Source organism: Ostrinia nubilalis, chromosome 4 (assembly GCF_963855985.1).
Source record: "Ostrinia nubilalis chromosome 4, ilOstNubi1.1, whole genome shotgun sequence".
In the NCBI taxonomy this organism is placed as follows: Eukaryota; Metazoa; Arthropoda; class Insecta; order Lepidoptera; family Crambidae; genus Ostrinia; species Ostrinia nubilalis.
The window spans coordinates 10,821,779-10,836,443 of NC_087091.1; the positions used below are offsets into that span (position 1 = coordinate 10,821,779).

Here is a 14,665-nt window from a genome sequence, read left to right on the forward strand (position 1 = left end):
GCTCATCAAACTAAACAATAGGTAATGTTTGTAGAAAATCACTTTTATTGCAACTAGGTTATTTAAGATGCCTTATTATATATCAGTAATATGTAAGTATAGTAATATTTTAAAGTCTCCATACAAAACATTAAGGCTGAGTTGCACCACCTAACTTTGACCGTAACTGGTGTTTTTTGTATGCAGTTTTACAGATTTTACGTTTGTCAAAGTTAAAGTAAGATAGTGCAACCCAGCCTTAGTATCAAATAAATATTGTACTATCTAAATACTGTCTGTTTACCAGGTTCAGCGCGCGAGTCCTGGAGCGCACGTGCTCCGCTCTGGGCGGGCGGCGCGTGGCAGTTCTGCTGGTGTGCGGCGGCGGCTCCGCGGCGGCCGCCGTGGTATCCGCCGCCGCTCGTGCCGGCGTCCCCGTCCTGCGCACCTCGCCTTCGCACCTGCATCTCTCTTACACCATCGCCAATGTGAGTGAGACAGCTAGTTGTCGTTTTCTCCGCTCTGGGAGCCGCCGTGGTGTCCGCCGCCGCCCGCGCCGGGGTCCCCGTCCTGCGCACCTGCATCTCTCTTACACCATCGCCAATGTGAGTGAGACAGCTAGCAGTCTGGGTGGGCGGCATGTGGCAGTCCTGCTTGCGGCTGCTGCCGTGGTGTCGGTCATCGCCCGCGCCGAAGTCCCAATCCTGCGCACCTCGCCTTCGCACCTGCATCTCTCTTATACCATCGCCAATGTGAGTGAGAGAGGACATCATCGTATCAGGTCATTTAGTTCGCTATGGCAGTTGCACGACACTCTGTACCATGCCAATGAAGGATTTCTGAGTTTGAATACGCTGCCCAGATGGCGTATTCGTCTAGTCGTCCTAATTTAACCCAAATGGTTGGAGAATCTCTCCCACCCAGTACACCACTGTACCTTATACTCTCTCTATGACTCTCATGAGATTATAGCTTGTACAATTAAAATCACTGTACAATCATCACTGTATCCGTCATGATAATCTGTTTTGTATTTTTTTTGTATTTACAAGTTTTTATCCAAGACACTATTATCTATCAGATACCACTTTATTGGAACTTAGTTGAAGTAGTAGTAGTGCTAAAGTTTATTCAAAGGGCCTCAATCTTCATTTTCCATTACAGTGATCGACAATTGCCCACGTTGCGGCTCCGAAACCACATCGTCACGTGCCGTCACGTGTGAAATTCCATAAGGGATTAGCTAGCGTGCGATAAATAACCCTTGATGTAGGTAGCTTAAACTAAACGACCAGAGATTAAACTATACTGGTAGAGAAATTTAAAAGGTAGTGTTCAACGCTTGACGTGCTTTAAGAAAAGTGCAGAAATGCATGAAAATTGAGATTCGTAAAAGACCTTTCACCGTCCAAAGAGTAAGGTATACTTATTCAAATTTTTCAAAGTACACGAACTAAAAGCTTTTGTCTGGATGCCGTAGGATAAAAACGTAACTTAATCTCGCTTGCCCTATTGCCCTTAATTTATGGTCTTCATTGGCCATTTGTTTGTCAAGATCTGTCAAGAAAAACAGTTGGGTTTGCCCCGGGGACCGTAATATATTGCTGTTTTGGTTTCCCTATGGCAGGCATATCAGGAGCATGCCTTCTGTTGCGAAGGTCAGCCAGTAAAGATACTGAATAAAGTGGGGCTATGCATTGTGTGAACTTAATATGTACTTTAATAACAGGAAACTGTGTATTATTCTTACAGCATATTCGACTACACATTTTTTTTACAAAATAGTATCTATTTGGATCCGCATAGGATGCTTCAGTATTAAGCTTGACGTGCTGTCGTACATAATTATGGATCGAACATGATCGCAGGTTTATGTTTGGACAGTGATAATCTCCTTTGCGAGTTGATTAATCCAACTTTCAATCGGATACAACCTAATTTAATTTGACAACCCGTTAATGGCTATTTGGAAGAGAAACGGGAATTCAATACATGGACCTTCAATAGCTCTGTACATCAAATCAATGGCGACTAATTTACTCGTACACTACGTGTACCGTGTCTAACTTACTCATGTGAGTAAATCAAAATAAGCGAGAGAGATAGATAGAACCGCAGTATTGAAATCGTTAAGAGGAATTTGTGGCGAATTTCAGGATTCATGCCATAGATTTAGTTACTAATCCCCAAGATTAAGCTGAATAGAGACGAAGACTGATGTGAGCTGTCCAGTGACGAACACTCCAGACGAAACAAGTTGAACAGACGCTTTGTCTTTGTAATGTTGATAAAAGTAAATACAAGAATGTTGGTAAAGCGAATAGACCTAAGTACTTTCCATAACTCATCTCCTGGGCAGACTAAAGTTTTAAGAGAAAAGTTCCCTAAACGACCGCTCAGTGAAACTCTGATATAAATATTACCAAATATAAATAAATTGGGGGTTTGATCCCTTGTGATAGCCCAAGCTACGGATGCCTCGAGTTATGTTAGCACGTTTTACATCTTATTTTCATATGGAAATGTGTTATCCTTGACGGGTTATTCTTAAAAGAAGTATTCCAATAAGGAATGAAAACAATACAGAAAAGTTAAAACTTTTGCTTCGCTATGAAAGTCATCGTTTGGTATCAATTAACTTACCCATTAAATAGTAGTTCAATCTAGGTCACTAAAGAAAATTATTATTAAATACAGCTTAGAAGCTAACATATTCTTTCCGCCTGACCTATTTCCAAGATGGCTAACCAATAAATCTGAAATCGCTCCCCTGATTACCGTCCTACATTTATGTGTGAAGAAAAAATGGTCGGGTCACATTTACGGAGTGAATTAATGGTTTTCCAGATGATATAAAATTTGCATAACCATCAATTGGACTTTAGCCTTTAACTGGTGACCTGCCCGTCTCTCAGACACCGCGTTTCGTTTTTTTGATTTATCTCCCCGCCTTTTTGTCGCTTCTCCCCGTGCGTTTTAGTACCTTCCGCGTTTGCCATACACCTTCGCTCAGTAGGAGGCGCACGAGCTCAGGGTCTCCTGTGTTGCCTGTGTGGAGCTTTCGCCGTCTCACAGACGTCAGGTCAGTGCTAATGTGTATTTTACCTATGTGTCTGTTGTTCGTCACCTCACAGTTAGTTTACACAACTTCATAGTGTTTGAGGGACATCACAGCGGTGGTAATGTATTGTTATTATCTTTTATAGAATGTCTCACGATAAACAAAAGAGGTCTGCCAAAAGAAGAAGGGTTCTTAGTCAGCGAGGTATAATACAGGAGCTTCTAACAGAGAACGACGACGAGTGTAGTAGTTTTGACGACGATATAGGCGATCCTGACTTCGTTTTAGAAAGTCTGCATGTTACCAATTCTGAGCAATCTGGAGATGAAATCAACACCTCCACCATTGAATAACAGTGTCCTGACGAAATAGGAGGGGTTGATGGATGAGATGGAACAAAGTGTTTCAACTATTCAACATCCTTATTGGCCTATGTATAATCATATTCTATAGCTTAGTCGATATTTTTCAGGAATAAATTCTTACGTCTTAAACAGTGATTGCGACAATACTAACAAGGTAACTAGGGGCAGCTTCTTATTATCATTGGATAGCTCTTTAGTTATACCTCAATTGAAACTCGAGGCTTATAATGACTACCCTACCCCGCGAGCTGCGTTCATTTGGTGTTGATGAAGTACCACCTAGACCGACTTCTGCCTCGTCCCAAAACCATCCTGGGGTTAAAAGAACATGTGCCATTTGTCTTAGCCATGTAATAAAATGTACTAGGTTCACTAGAACTTATTATGATAAACCTATGTGCCTAAATTGCTGCAAGCAAAATTGTGATGTCTGTAGACATGAACGTTTCTAGTAAGTGATGTTTGATGATTGTAGTTTTTTTAATTTCTTATCTTAGGATAGCTTTACCTGCTGAGTTTTGTTGATTAGTATCTAAACTATCTAAAAATTATGATTAAGAAGGTCCCAAAGTGTATTTCTGGGGGCTAGTATGCCCATTTTAGGTGTCTAACTTTTTTTTAAATGAAAAGTACGTTGCTCAAATAAAGACTGCTTTTGTACCAAAAACTAATGTTTTTTTGAACCATGTTTTTATATTATTTGGACAACTATATAAGTTACTAAATTCTTGGCCTCAAACTTATTTTACGTTAGCCAATTTTTTTGTACATTCGTTTTTCTTTGACGTCTCTTAAACGTCACCTCACCAAATACGCACTGTTGACTTCAGGTCACCAGTTAAAGGTTAGTACAATAAAGGATAACAAGCAATTGATTTGTTTGTTTACCACGTGAATGCGTGACTAAGTTTTGCTAGTGACTCTGTTCGCGTGGGTTTCGGCTTATCTTTGAAGTTTGAAATTAAAAAATGAAGAAAACAAAATGGCTGAAACACAGTCGGCATAAGCGACGTCACTCATCGCGGCAGTTTGTGTACTAATGGTAGCTTTGTATCACAAAAAGCGGGTTGTCGCCGGATAGTGACTTGCCAAGGATTCCATTCATAAATGCCATTAATCATGCACTGATAAAGCCAGAATAGTCAGCCACCCTATGATGTAACGGTTGTACGTGCCTTTCAATGGTTACAAGAAAGCCTCCTAATAAATTAATAAGGATCAATTGGTTTCCGACAGTTTGGTTTAGTACAAAAATTTGTACTAACGTCCTTTTGCAATGAAGTATGCTTGTCTTTTTTTATTCTGATGCTATTTTATACAAATCACTATTCAAAATAATGATTAAAATTTCATTTAATTTAAGCTGAACTTTAAATTTTTGCTGATTCTGAATAATCAAGTATAAATAACTCAATCATGGCTCGAACCAAAATCATCCTTAATTGTTTCGAACTAAAAACATAACTTCAATTGTTTTTATAATCGGTCGGATCAATAAAATTAATCAGAAATTATTTTCACTACACACAACTTTGCCAAGGGCACAGAAATGCAATCATTTCGAAGTTTTCAAACTGTCCCATATAATTTACTCATCACTATATTCTCGGCACGATGATACGTTGACGGATTAAACCTTGGTAATGTGGGAACAAATGGATGCAAGTCAACTCATTAACCCGGTAAGTCTCCCGTGGGAACTGCGAATGTCATTTGTTTCATTTCCCTTTAGGAAATCCAATCCTAGACTTCGTTCCATTTGAATTGTTGTGCGTATTTATGTAATGTTCATTTAGATTGGTTAGACGTCGATATTCCTTTTTTTTTTTATAATCCCTTAATCTACTAACCTACCTTAAAAAAATCATGGATTCAGAAAATCAGGTTCGAAAACTTTTTCGCTTGAAACTTGAAACTCCCATATGTTTCAGTTTTGGGAAGGCTATTTGCCGTAAGTGGGGTCAAAATTGATTCTGATTCATTCAGGAGTCGTGGATACTTTGCGTATCACTGTGATTTGTATTTGTACCCTTGTGTACTTAACTATCTCAACTATCCATTCAAAGTCCAGTGATTTTGACAAATTTTGAAGGTGAATTAGGCATCAAGAGATGAGACTGTGTATTTTTAGAAACATCATCATAAGTTCTCAGAGGTAACAAATAATTTTGTAACAAAATACTTTTTGTTTAACGAAGGTAAAGAATGTTTACTTTAAATAAAGTAATGCGGCTGAAAGCTCTCAAATTTAAGTTTCACTTCAATATAATCCTCGCCGAGGCACTCCCATTAAAATAAGCCAAACAAAATGAAGGAAGGCTTTATTCACGGTTTACTTTAATCATTTTGTATTCAATTAATACACCAAATTGAAAACGGAGGGAGCAAACATGACAAGTCCCATTTTAAGTCACATGGCTCGTCATTTTTTAAATAGAATATGGTAGGAAGGAATACACTTAGTCTTATAGAACTATAGTTACTATTCATTCAGGGACGCGACATCGAATAATAACTGAGGCCTATATTAAAAGTGACTACACATGTGTAATATCAAGCATGTACAAAAATGCCGAATACTAAGCAGACAAGCATGATAATAGTTACGCCCATACATCATCTTCGCGGCTACCGCGGTTATGCCTAGTAATAACACCGTTGACACGTCCGCATAATATATTACGCGATGTGACGCCTCAGTGCCAAGTCATGTAATTAAACTTCACATTTAAGAATCCTGCCAAATAGTAGCAACGTAATTTTCTTAACTACACAAAATCGGTATCTTTGAATCGCCTTAAGCAAGCATCCTGGTGGATTTAAACAACATTAAATGCTTGCTTTCCTGTCAAATTCAAATTACGTTATTCAACTTTGTTACCAACATCGCCACAGAGAGCCTGTTGTTGTTCTTTAAACAAATTGAGGTAGAAATTGGATCACGAAAAGTAAAAAGGTGAAGATGTCTCAGACCACTGAAGTATGCTTATGTAAGAATAGGGAAAGAACAGCGGAATTTGTTATGCGTGAGATGAATCAGATTTTACGATGTGCATAATATCTCAGAACTTGAGGACATTTCTCGTTTTGACGGCAACTTTTTTGAAGCGATATTCAGGACATTTCTTTTTACTCGAAATGCGAGCGCGGGGTTGGTGTCTCGGAAAATGATGGTCATTTATAACTCACTTTAGCACCGATTACGGTGGGACGTGAACTAATAACGCTCTTTAAAAGCAGGACATGACCGGGACATTACTATTACGATCGCCCATATATTTTCTAAATTTATAAATCAATACAATATTGTTCGCAGGACCTGCTCCCTCTTGAGATCCGATTAGAAATTACAGCGAGGGAAACTTTACACGCATTACGGTACGCATTTGAAATTATTTAATATTATTCACCTTAATGAAAGCTAGTTTCAAAATAGGTATAACATTTTTTTCTTTGTTTTTTCCACAGGGCAACTCTTATGCATACCCATTGGCATACCTTCACCTTGCTCGCCGTGGAAGATATTTATTCAACATTGTCACTAAGAAAAGACCTTTCTTCCATTCTTACCGCGCAACCGCTTAATCCTAAATGGCTTTCACTCCCAACAAAATACTCTCGCCATGCTCTTTTCAGGTATTTATTACACTTTTATTATTTTCTTATTGTAATTTGTTGCAATCACATTTCTATTTATACGCCAGTACAAAAAGGGTTGCCAATATTTTAGATAGGTATTTACTTTTCACTTTGAATTAAGTATGTTTTATATTTACAGACGGCTTGCTGAGGTTTCAAGACTTACACGAGGTGTTATCGTTTTGATATGTGACATCCATTACGCCAAGCTTGTAATGGATGAAGCGAGACGTCTAAACATGCTTGATGGCCATTTTTTCTGGTTATGGATCGATGCTTCCAAGGAGCTTGACGTCTTCCACACTGTCAGCAACAAAATACAAGACGATAACCATGAAGATTTCGATAGCTTCAGCGATAAAGACGAGGCTTTTAGGGGCGACCTTATAGAGCGCCGTAAACGAGATGATGCAGACAATAATACAGTAAAAGATATAAGTCGTAATACAGAAGAACAGCGGGAAATAAATTTTAAAGAAAATATTAATAAAAGTATTGAAGATAGCATAAATAGTTCAATAAAATTGAGTTTACTTCGTATTAGTAGGGATATAAATAAGTCGGAAGCGCACAGTGTTAATAACAAATTATTAAGTATAAATTTTAGTGAAAATTTGAATAGTAGTCGCAATATTAGTTCAGAGGATGTAAGGAATTATAATTATGTAAATAATAAAGGCGTTGAAACTTCTAAAATCGAAAAGAATTCAATTGAGAAGGGAAAGATGTCCTTCCTATATAGAGATAGTAGTAGAACAACTAGCTACAGTAAGACGAAAAATGAATCCTTTAATAAGTATGTAAATAGCATAAATATAGGAAGCGTTACCGCTGAAAATAATTTACTTAAGCAAGAACTCATTCATAGTAGAGATGAAATTAGAAATTTGAAAGATAGGCTATTATATTCAAGTGATATTAGTGATTTTCTAATGAATCCCACGGTGCATATGGCTAAAATGCATAATGTTAGAGATACTATTGAAAAAAGAAAAAAATACCCGTTTGTTGAGGAATATGATGAGATTACCAAAGAGGATAACGTGACTGCAATTATAGATAATCTTCCTATAGGACTGTTAGCACTCCATCCACAGCCAATGAAAATCGGTGAGTATTAACAATGTTGTATAAAATTAGTATTTAATAGTCATACCAATTTGATTAGATTTACATAATAGGCTAACGACAGACAACAGCAAAACAGAGAAAGATTTTTGTAGCAAAATCACCACTTTAACTTCTAAAGATGCCATAGTTCTTAGCATGATTTACCTAGGTACCGTCGGCTAAGAAGAAATAAATCTAAATTTAATGCAAATCAAGTGCTATTATAATTGTAATGGTGTAAAAAATAGACACTTGGCTGTGTTGCACCACCTAACTTTGAACTTTGACCTAACTACCTATATAAATACTATACTAACCTAAATACCTAACCTAACCTAACCTAACCTAACCTAACGATAACCGGCGTTTTTTGTATGGAATTTGACAGATTTTTGACGTTTGTCAAAGTTAAAATAAGATGGTGCAACCCAGCCTTAGTTACTTATGAGATATTGTATTGTAAAAAAAACAGCTACAAGATGTTAATTTACTATTGTTTTTAGATCGCGCATTCGTACAAGCGGCAGTGCGCATGGCAGTGGGAGCGCTACGCAGAGTTTTACACGCGTGTGACGCTTGGTCGGCGCAGGCGCAGTTTTTCAGCGACGCTGCTGCATCTTGCTGGGACGAGCCGAGCGATCCAGCGACTGATTTTTCTTTGGAGTTCGTCAGGTAAGTACCTAGTTACTAATTTTACTACTGTAAGCAACAGAAGTTTATTGTCTAATGAGATAAAATTGTTCTAAAAATGTTAAAATAAGTCCGTGTTATAAGCTCGAGCATAATAATTATAATTAGTTACTATAATTAAAATATACAAATGTGTAATAACTATCGAATTCACAATCAATCACCACTTCTGTATCTGACTGAATATTCTTTGCGTTCTAATTTATTTTTCGTATAAATTTTAGCAACGAGCATTACAAAGCTTTCCTATTTTGGATAGCCATACACTCTTTTATCTATTCAAAGTAAAAATTTGCCATTATTATTACTACTACTACTACTATGCTGGTCTGAATGTGCAGTCTAGAAACCAGTATAATAGAGGCCATTAAAGCAATTTACATTTTAAAAGTTAGAACCGCATTCAAACTAGAGACGATAATAGAATGGTAACAAGCGGAGAGCATCACCATAAAAACAAATTGACTGGCGACTCGGAGAACGGTGCGAGATTACTTTTATGCCCTTCTATCTGGAAGACGAAGCTTGCTCGGCTTATACCAGCCCACATAATGGTTGATCAACATTTGGCTATGTAATGTTTAAAGAAATACAAGATGTACAAATCCAATGAAATACAGCTTACTTGGAAATCTTAAATTAAAGTTTATTGCAAAAATAAAACATAGTAGACATGTATCAACAAACAAATATCTTTAGTTTTTAGTGTATCACTAATGCATTTCAGCGCAGTACTCATTTCAATTAGATTGCCTAATCTAATTGATTTTTTTAATATTCAAGAATTTGGTAAACAAATTAATTGCTTGCTTTTTACGATTGATATTAGCAACACTACAATATTTTCTGAAGCGTTGACGGCCCTTTTTGAGAAAATTGTAAGTACGGTCTTTTTCTGTAGACCCATCAAACATTGTATTTTGACAATCCATTGTAACTATGTTTGGCATTTCAATGTGGCCAACACAATGCACATAATTAGTTACAACTTAATTTACATACCTACTTATTATTTAGCATCAAAATTGTTGTCAATTTGCCAAACATGCGGTTTGCAGCTGGTTGGCTCGATTATATGCGTAGGGGAGAGGGGGGCAGCTTTGAACAATTTTCATACTTTATTAAATATCTTCCAAATTTGAACGATTTCATTAATTTTTTCTTCCTAGATAGAGGTCATGGTTATCACACAACAAAATAATGATGTTCTTCTTAATTATTCATGAACGCTTATTAAGATATTTAGATTTTTGCACAGACCTGTAAACGTTCAAAACTGCCCCGTAGTCGGGGCAGCCTTGAACACGCCTGGGGCAGTTTTGAATTAGTATTTTTTTCAATGAAATAAAACTGAATATTTATGAATGTGTATTTTTAAAATAATTAATAAACAATATTTTAAATGATCAGTGTCATTTGGGATCAATTTAACATGTTTATTTTATTTTACATCACTCTGTAAAGTAACACAAAACTTAGTGATATTATTTAAAAAAAAAGTAAATATAAGATTATCAATTAACTAAATACTAATAAACTTTCTGTTTAATGACACATCAAAGACAAAACTCCATAATTTAAAAAATATCAATCAACTACTAAAACTAGCTTTTGCCCGGACTTCACCCAGCTTGAAATTTTATCTGTCACAGTAAAGCAATCTGCTTATTTTTTATGTAAAAACCTTCTACGAAGTATTAGAAAACTTAAGGTTTCATAATACCACTTAAAAAAGAAAATTTATAAAGTTCAAAGGTGCCCCAACCATTTCGTTCAAAGCTGCCCCATGGATATATTTCCAGAAAAAAAAACAAATTTAATAACGGAACATACTTTTATATCGCAATTTCTTATCAAATCTTCATTGAAACTATTTAAACTTCCATATAGTAAACAAACCACTCACTATTTTATAAAACTACGTCCACAAAATCCTTAGAACCAAAATAAAAAAGTGCGAAATTGGCAGTCAAAAACAAAAAACCACTTTTTCCGGTTAACCTACAGTTAGATATTAAAAATGAGATGTGACGGCTATGCGCATCAGTGCTGGCAATATAAATTATGATTTATACCATTGTAGCCTAAACCAGTGATTTTTAAATTCATTTGTTCTAAGCTGCCCCTGTCCAAAGCTGCCCCCCTCTCCCCTACTGATGTCCAGCTTGGTGACAACTTGTCAAACAAACCTACACGCCATATAAAGTTAGATACGAATTATCAAAATGGTACTAGTTCAGAGTAAAATTATTACCCAGTGCAACGTTTCCCGTTTCAAACCAATAAAATGTGGCGTCCCAGTTATACTTTTGATTGCTTACCACAAACATGTGGTGTGCAAAAAAGAAAATACAAAATTGTTTGCAACTGTTGATAGGATTTGAGGCTGTAGTGCGCACTTGCTCTAAAACGAAACTTTAGAATCGTTTGCCTTCTAGATTAAAATTGATAACGTGTTAATTTCATCCTTAAAATAATATAGTCGTAATTTGCAATTTCATTATTTGCAGTAACATCATCATTCATCAGCTAATTTCACACAAAAATTCTTTTTGGCGCCATAACGTGCGAACAATTCCATGAGGTCGTCGTGAGGATTGACGTCTGTCAATCTCAAGTTGACAGCTATGAGGCACAGTTTATTGGCCGCAAATCTGAAAAATAAAACGCTGGATTTTTCAGTAATAAAATAAAAGCGTGTAATTTTACAATCAAGCTTATTGTAAACATTTAAAATTCTTTCATTTGTAAATCTAAAACCAGTTAAATGTAAATCAACCCTTACACATCATAAAACCTTATCAAGCTCAGTTGGTCACAAAATCTCCTTCGGACTTCGCCGGAGGCTTACATACAAAATACTATAGACATAGTATCTTATCTCATAACAAGATTAATTACGACCGTTGTAACGACGATTGTTTATCTACTTAATACATAACCTCTAATAACTATTATGGGCTAGTAAAATTTATCTTGTTCCAATACATTGATGTTTCATGGCAGTTTTCATAGAGGAATAAAATATGTACTTAGTACGTCCAATAATATTTCGAGTAGGTATCTACTTATCTGACAAAGTCAATTACGATCATTATTGAGATGTTTTAAGTCCACTTTCAAAATAAATTAATTGTATTTAGTTTAACCGGTATGCATGTCGATAAAATTATAACTCTTAATGATTGTTTATCTGAAAAATTAATCCATTAACACAATTTAGACCACTTTTATGCAATTAGAACTGAAAATTGCGAATGGTATCGTTAATGAAATTGAACTAAACCACTTTTTATGAGTCTTCAAACCGTGCTTTAATAGCCCCAAAATAATCTAATCACGCGATTTTTAATCTAAATGTAATAAAAAAGAAACAAAATTATGAGTTTTGACAAGGGTGATGTAAAAAAATTAATCACATAGGTTTATGGCGTTCGATCGCTTTAGTTTATTTATTGGTGCGGACCGCAGATCGCCATCGAGCGTGCGACTTTGACAAGGGTTTGCCGCTCTGTGTCGCTTCGTTGCAAATCACAGATCGTTGCGTGCGGCTTACTGATAAAATCTGATAGTGATAACGTTTCCGTGATAGTGGTAGTGGTAAGACTACCTGTACTCAGAATTCGATTCCTAGGTGTAGGTAACCAACTTACTTTTTGGCGAGAACTTTAATGGTCACCTGTGTTTATAAATACAACGTAGCAAAGAAGAAACATATGATGAAATGATCACTGATGTACGGCTTAGAGATTCGCGATTGACATGAGACGCCGTAAATGGTTCTTCTCTAATAATGGATTCTTAACTGGTGTGAAATCCGTTATCTTAATTTTTTAATCAGACGTTTACTAAAAGACTCAAACCTAGAACGTTTAAGTTGGTTGTCTAACTATCATGAACTATAATGAGGAACCACATAGAATAAACGCGCGTTTATTTATTGACGAGGTCGCGCGCCGCCGCGCCGTCGCGTCGGGTCACGACCGGTAACTCTGATGGATGGGCATCCTTCAGCTGTAAGCAGGGGCTTAGTCCAAAAACCTTACGTATCTAATATTATCCTACTAAAATCTATGAGTATATTTATTACATGGTGTAACAAAAACAATGATTAACCTTGCACCTAATTATTGTAAGCCTCACTATGGTTTACCTAACAAATAGAAAATGTTCACCTGCGATTGCGATGCGGGATTACGAATTAAATTTTCTTTTTATTTTTAATTTTTTATTTTTTTAAATACTTTGGAACATAACTAGTTTGTTCAATTTCATGAGAAAATCTAATCAGAGATGGTAGGTAATTTCCAAAAAAAAAATCTTTAAATCTGTGATATTTTTACTAAGGTCAAAATTTTGATATTATAGAGATCTTGAGGAGCCTATCGATAGATGTAAGGTTATCCATTGTTTTTGGGACACCTGTAATATTTTGATGTTAAGTACAAAGTGTTTTGCATCAAAACGTAGGTACTTTTTTATGAATATAGGCATAATGCAGTCTGACTCTGAGGTTTCTCTTTTGTTCTGACTTATCTCTGAAACGGATGAGCCGATTAGGAGGGGCAGTGTCATGTCAGAGCGTTATCGACCAGTGTGGGCATAATCGGAGCTCATGAGTGTTTGATGCGATAAAAAAGTTACATCGCATCGCACAACCCGCGGTGCATAAATTTTCCTTATTATAAAAAAGGTTCAGTTAAACCTACTAAAAAATTCAGTTTATCCTACTAAAAAATTCAGTTTATCCTACTAAAAAATCCAACTGTTATTTTACTTCTTTGTGAGTAAAATATCATGTAATATTCAATATGAATTAAAATGTTCAGAGAAAAATGAAATAAAAATTTTAACTTCCCATTTCTACCAACATTTATTCGCGAGCAGAAATAAAACACCACTATTTTTCACTCGCCATTCGGTAGTATTTTCGAAACCTCGGTTTTTTATCGAATAAACATGTGCCCGCGGGTAAAAGCGACCCTAAAAAAGTCGATGAAACTGTCAGATGTTATCTCTTGGAAAAACAGCCTCACGAGATAATATAAAATTGGAACCGGAAAATAAGGATGAACATGGAAAGCCTATCATGTCAGATACTTCAATCTAAATTTCTTTAGCCCAAAGTTTGGGTTTATCCATAAGAAGAAGAGAAATGTGAAAAATTGTAAGAGAACCATTTTTACAATTTTATTACAGGTATTTTTTGGGATAATAAGACAATGTTACATAATATCAAGTTGTCTTATTAACATACAGATTACGATTCTCCTCACGTCTAAGTAGTTGAATCAATTTTGTTAACTACTTATTTGTGGAAGGGATGAACCAATCCTAGGGCTGGTGCTCATTGGCACCTACATAGGTGTACTTATTTTGAAAAATAACAAATTTTCTAAAAGTTGTAAAAAGAATAGTTACGTAAACAAAATCGCGGTGAAAGTAAACAAAATAGTAAAATAAAAAAAATATTTCAACTAACGACACCTCTGCCTAATTACCATAATAAATCCCCATGTAACACCATAACTCAACCAAAAGTGTTTCAAAATAAATTATTTTAATTATTATGCCCGTCGTACATAATCCGCGCAATCTCCCGTTTATTCAACAAGGAACTTAATACACGCGTTGCGTACCAAAACACTTTGCCCCACTCCAACCGATCTCGTAACGAAACCGTTTACAAAATTGGAAAAGTGCGAAAGTGGTTTCGGTGCTCGGTACAGCTGGAATAAAGCAAACAGAGCAGCACTCGAAAAAGTTTAATTGAGCTATTATAAAGATTATGTAATACAAATAACAACAACTTAGTCGAGTT

The 14,665-nt window shown here is 36.0% G+C and overlaps 1 protein-coding gene across 3 annotated transcripts in view; it reads left to right on the forward strand.

Annotated features, from left to right (window-relative positions):
- The first annotated feature begins 413 nt into the window (after positions 1-413).
- The window catches only part of LOC135071095 (glutamate receptor ionotropic, NMDA 3A-like), a 41,109-nt gene continuing 26,857 nt past the window's right edge, over positions 414-14,665 (forward strand). For 2 of the 3 annotated variants that reach the window (XM_063964852.1, XM_063964854.1), the window contains exons 1-5: positions 414-467; positions 6,722-6,783; positions 6,874-7,041; positions 7,184-8,154; positions 8,658-8,826. In XM_063964852.1, coding sequence (XP_063820922.1) covers positions 6,884-7,041; positions 7,184-8,154; positions 8,658-8,826 — 1,298 coding nt within the window. In that variant the 5' untranslated portion in view covers positions 414-467; positions 6,722-6,783; positions 6,874-6,883. Of the gene's footprint in view, positions 468-569; positions 585-6,721; positions 6,784-6,873; positions 7,042-7,183; positions 8,155-8,657; positions 8,827-14,665 lie in introns of those variants that run through there. The other variant, XM_063964853.1, reaches the window with a different exon arrangement.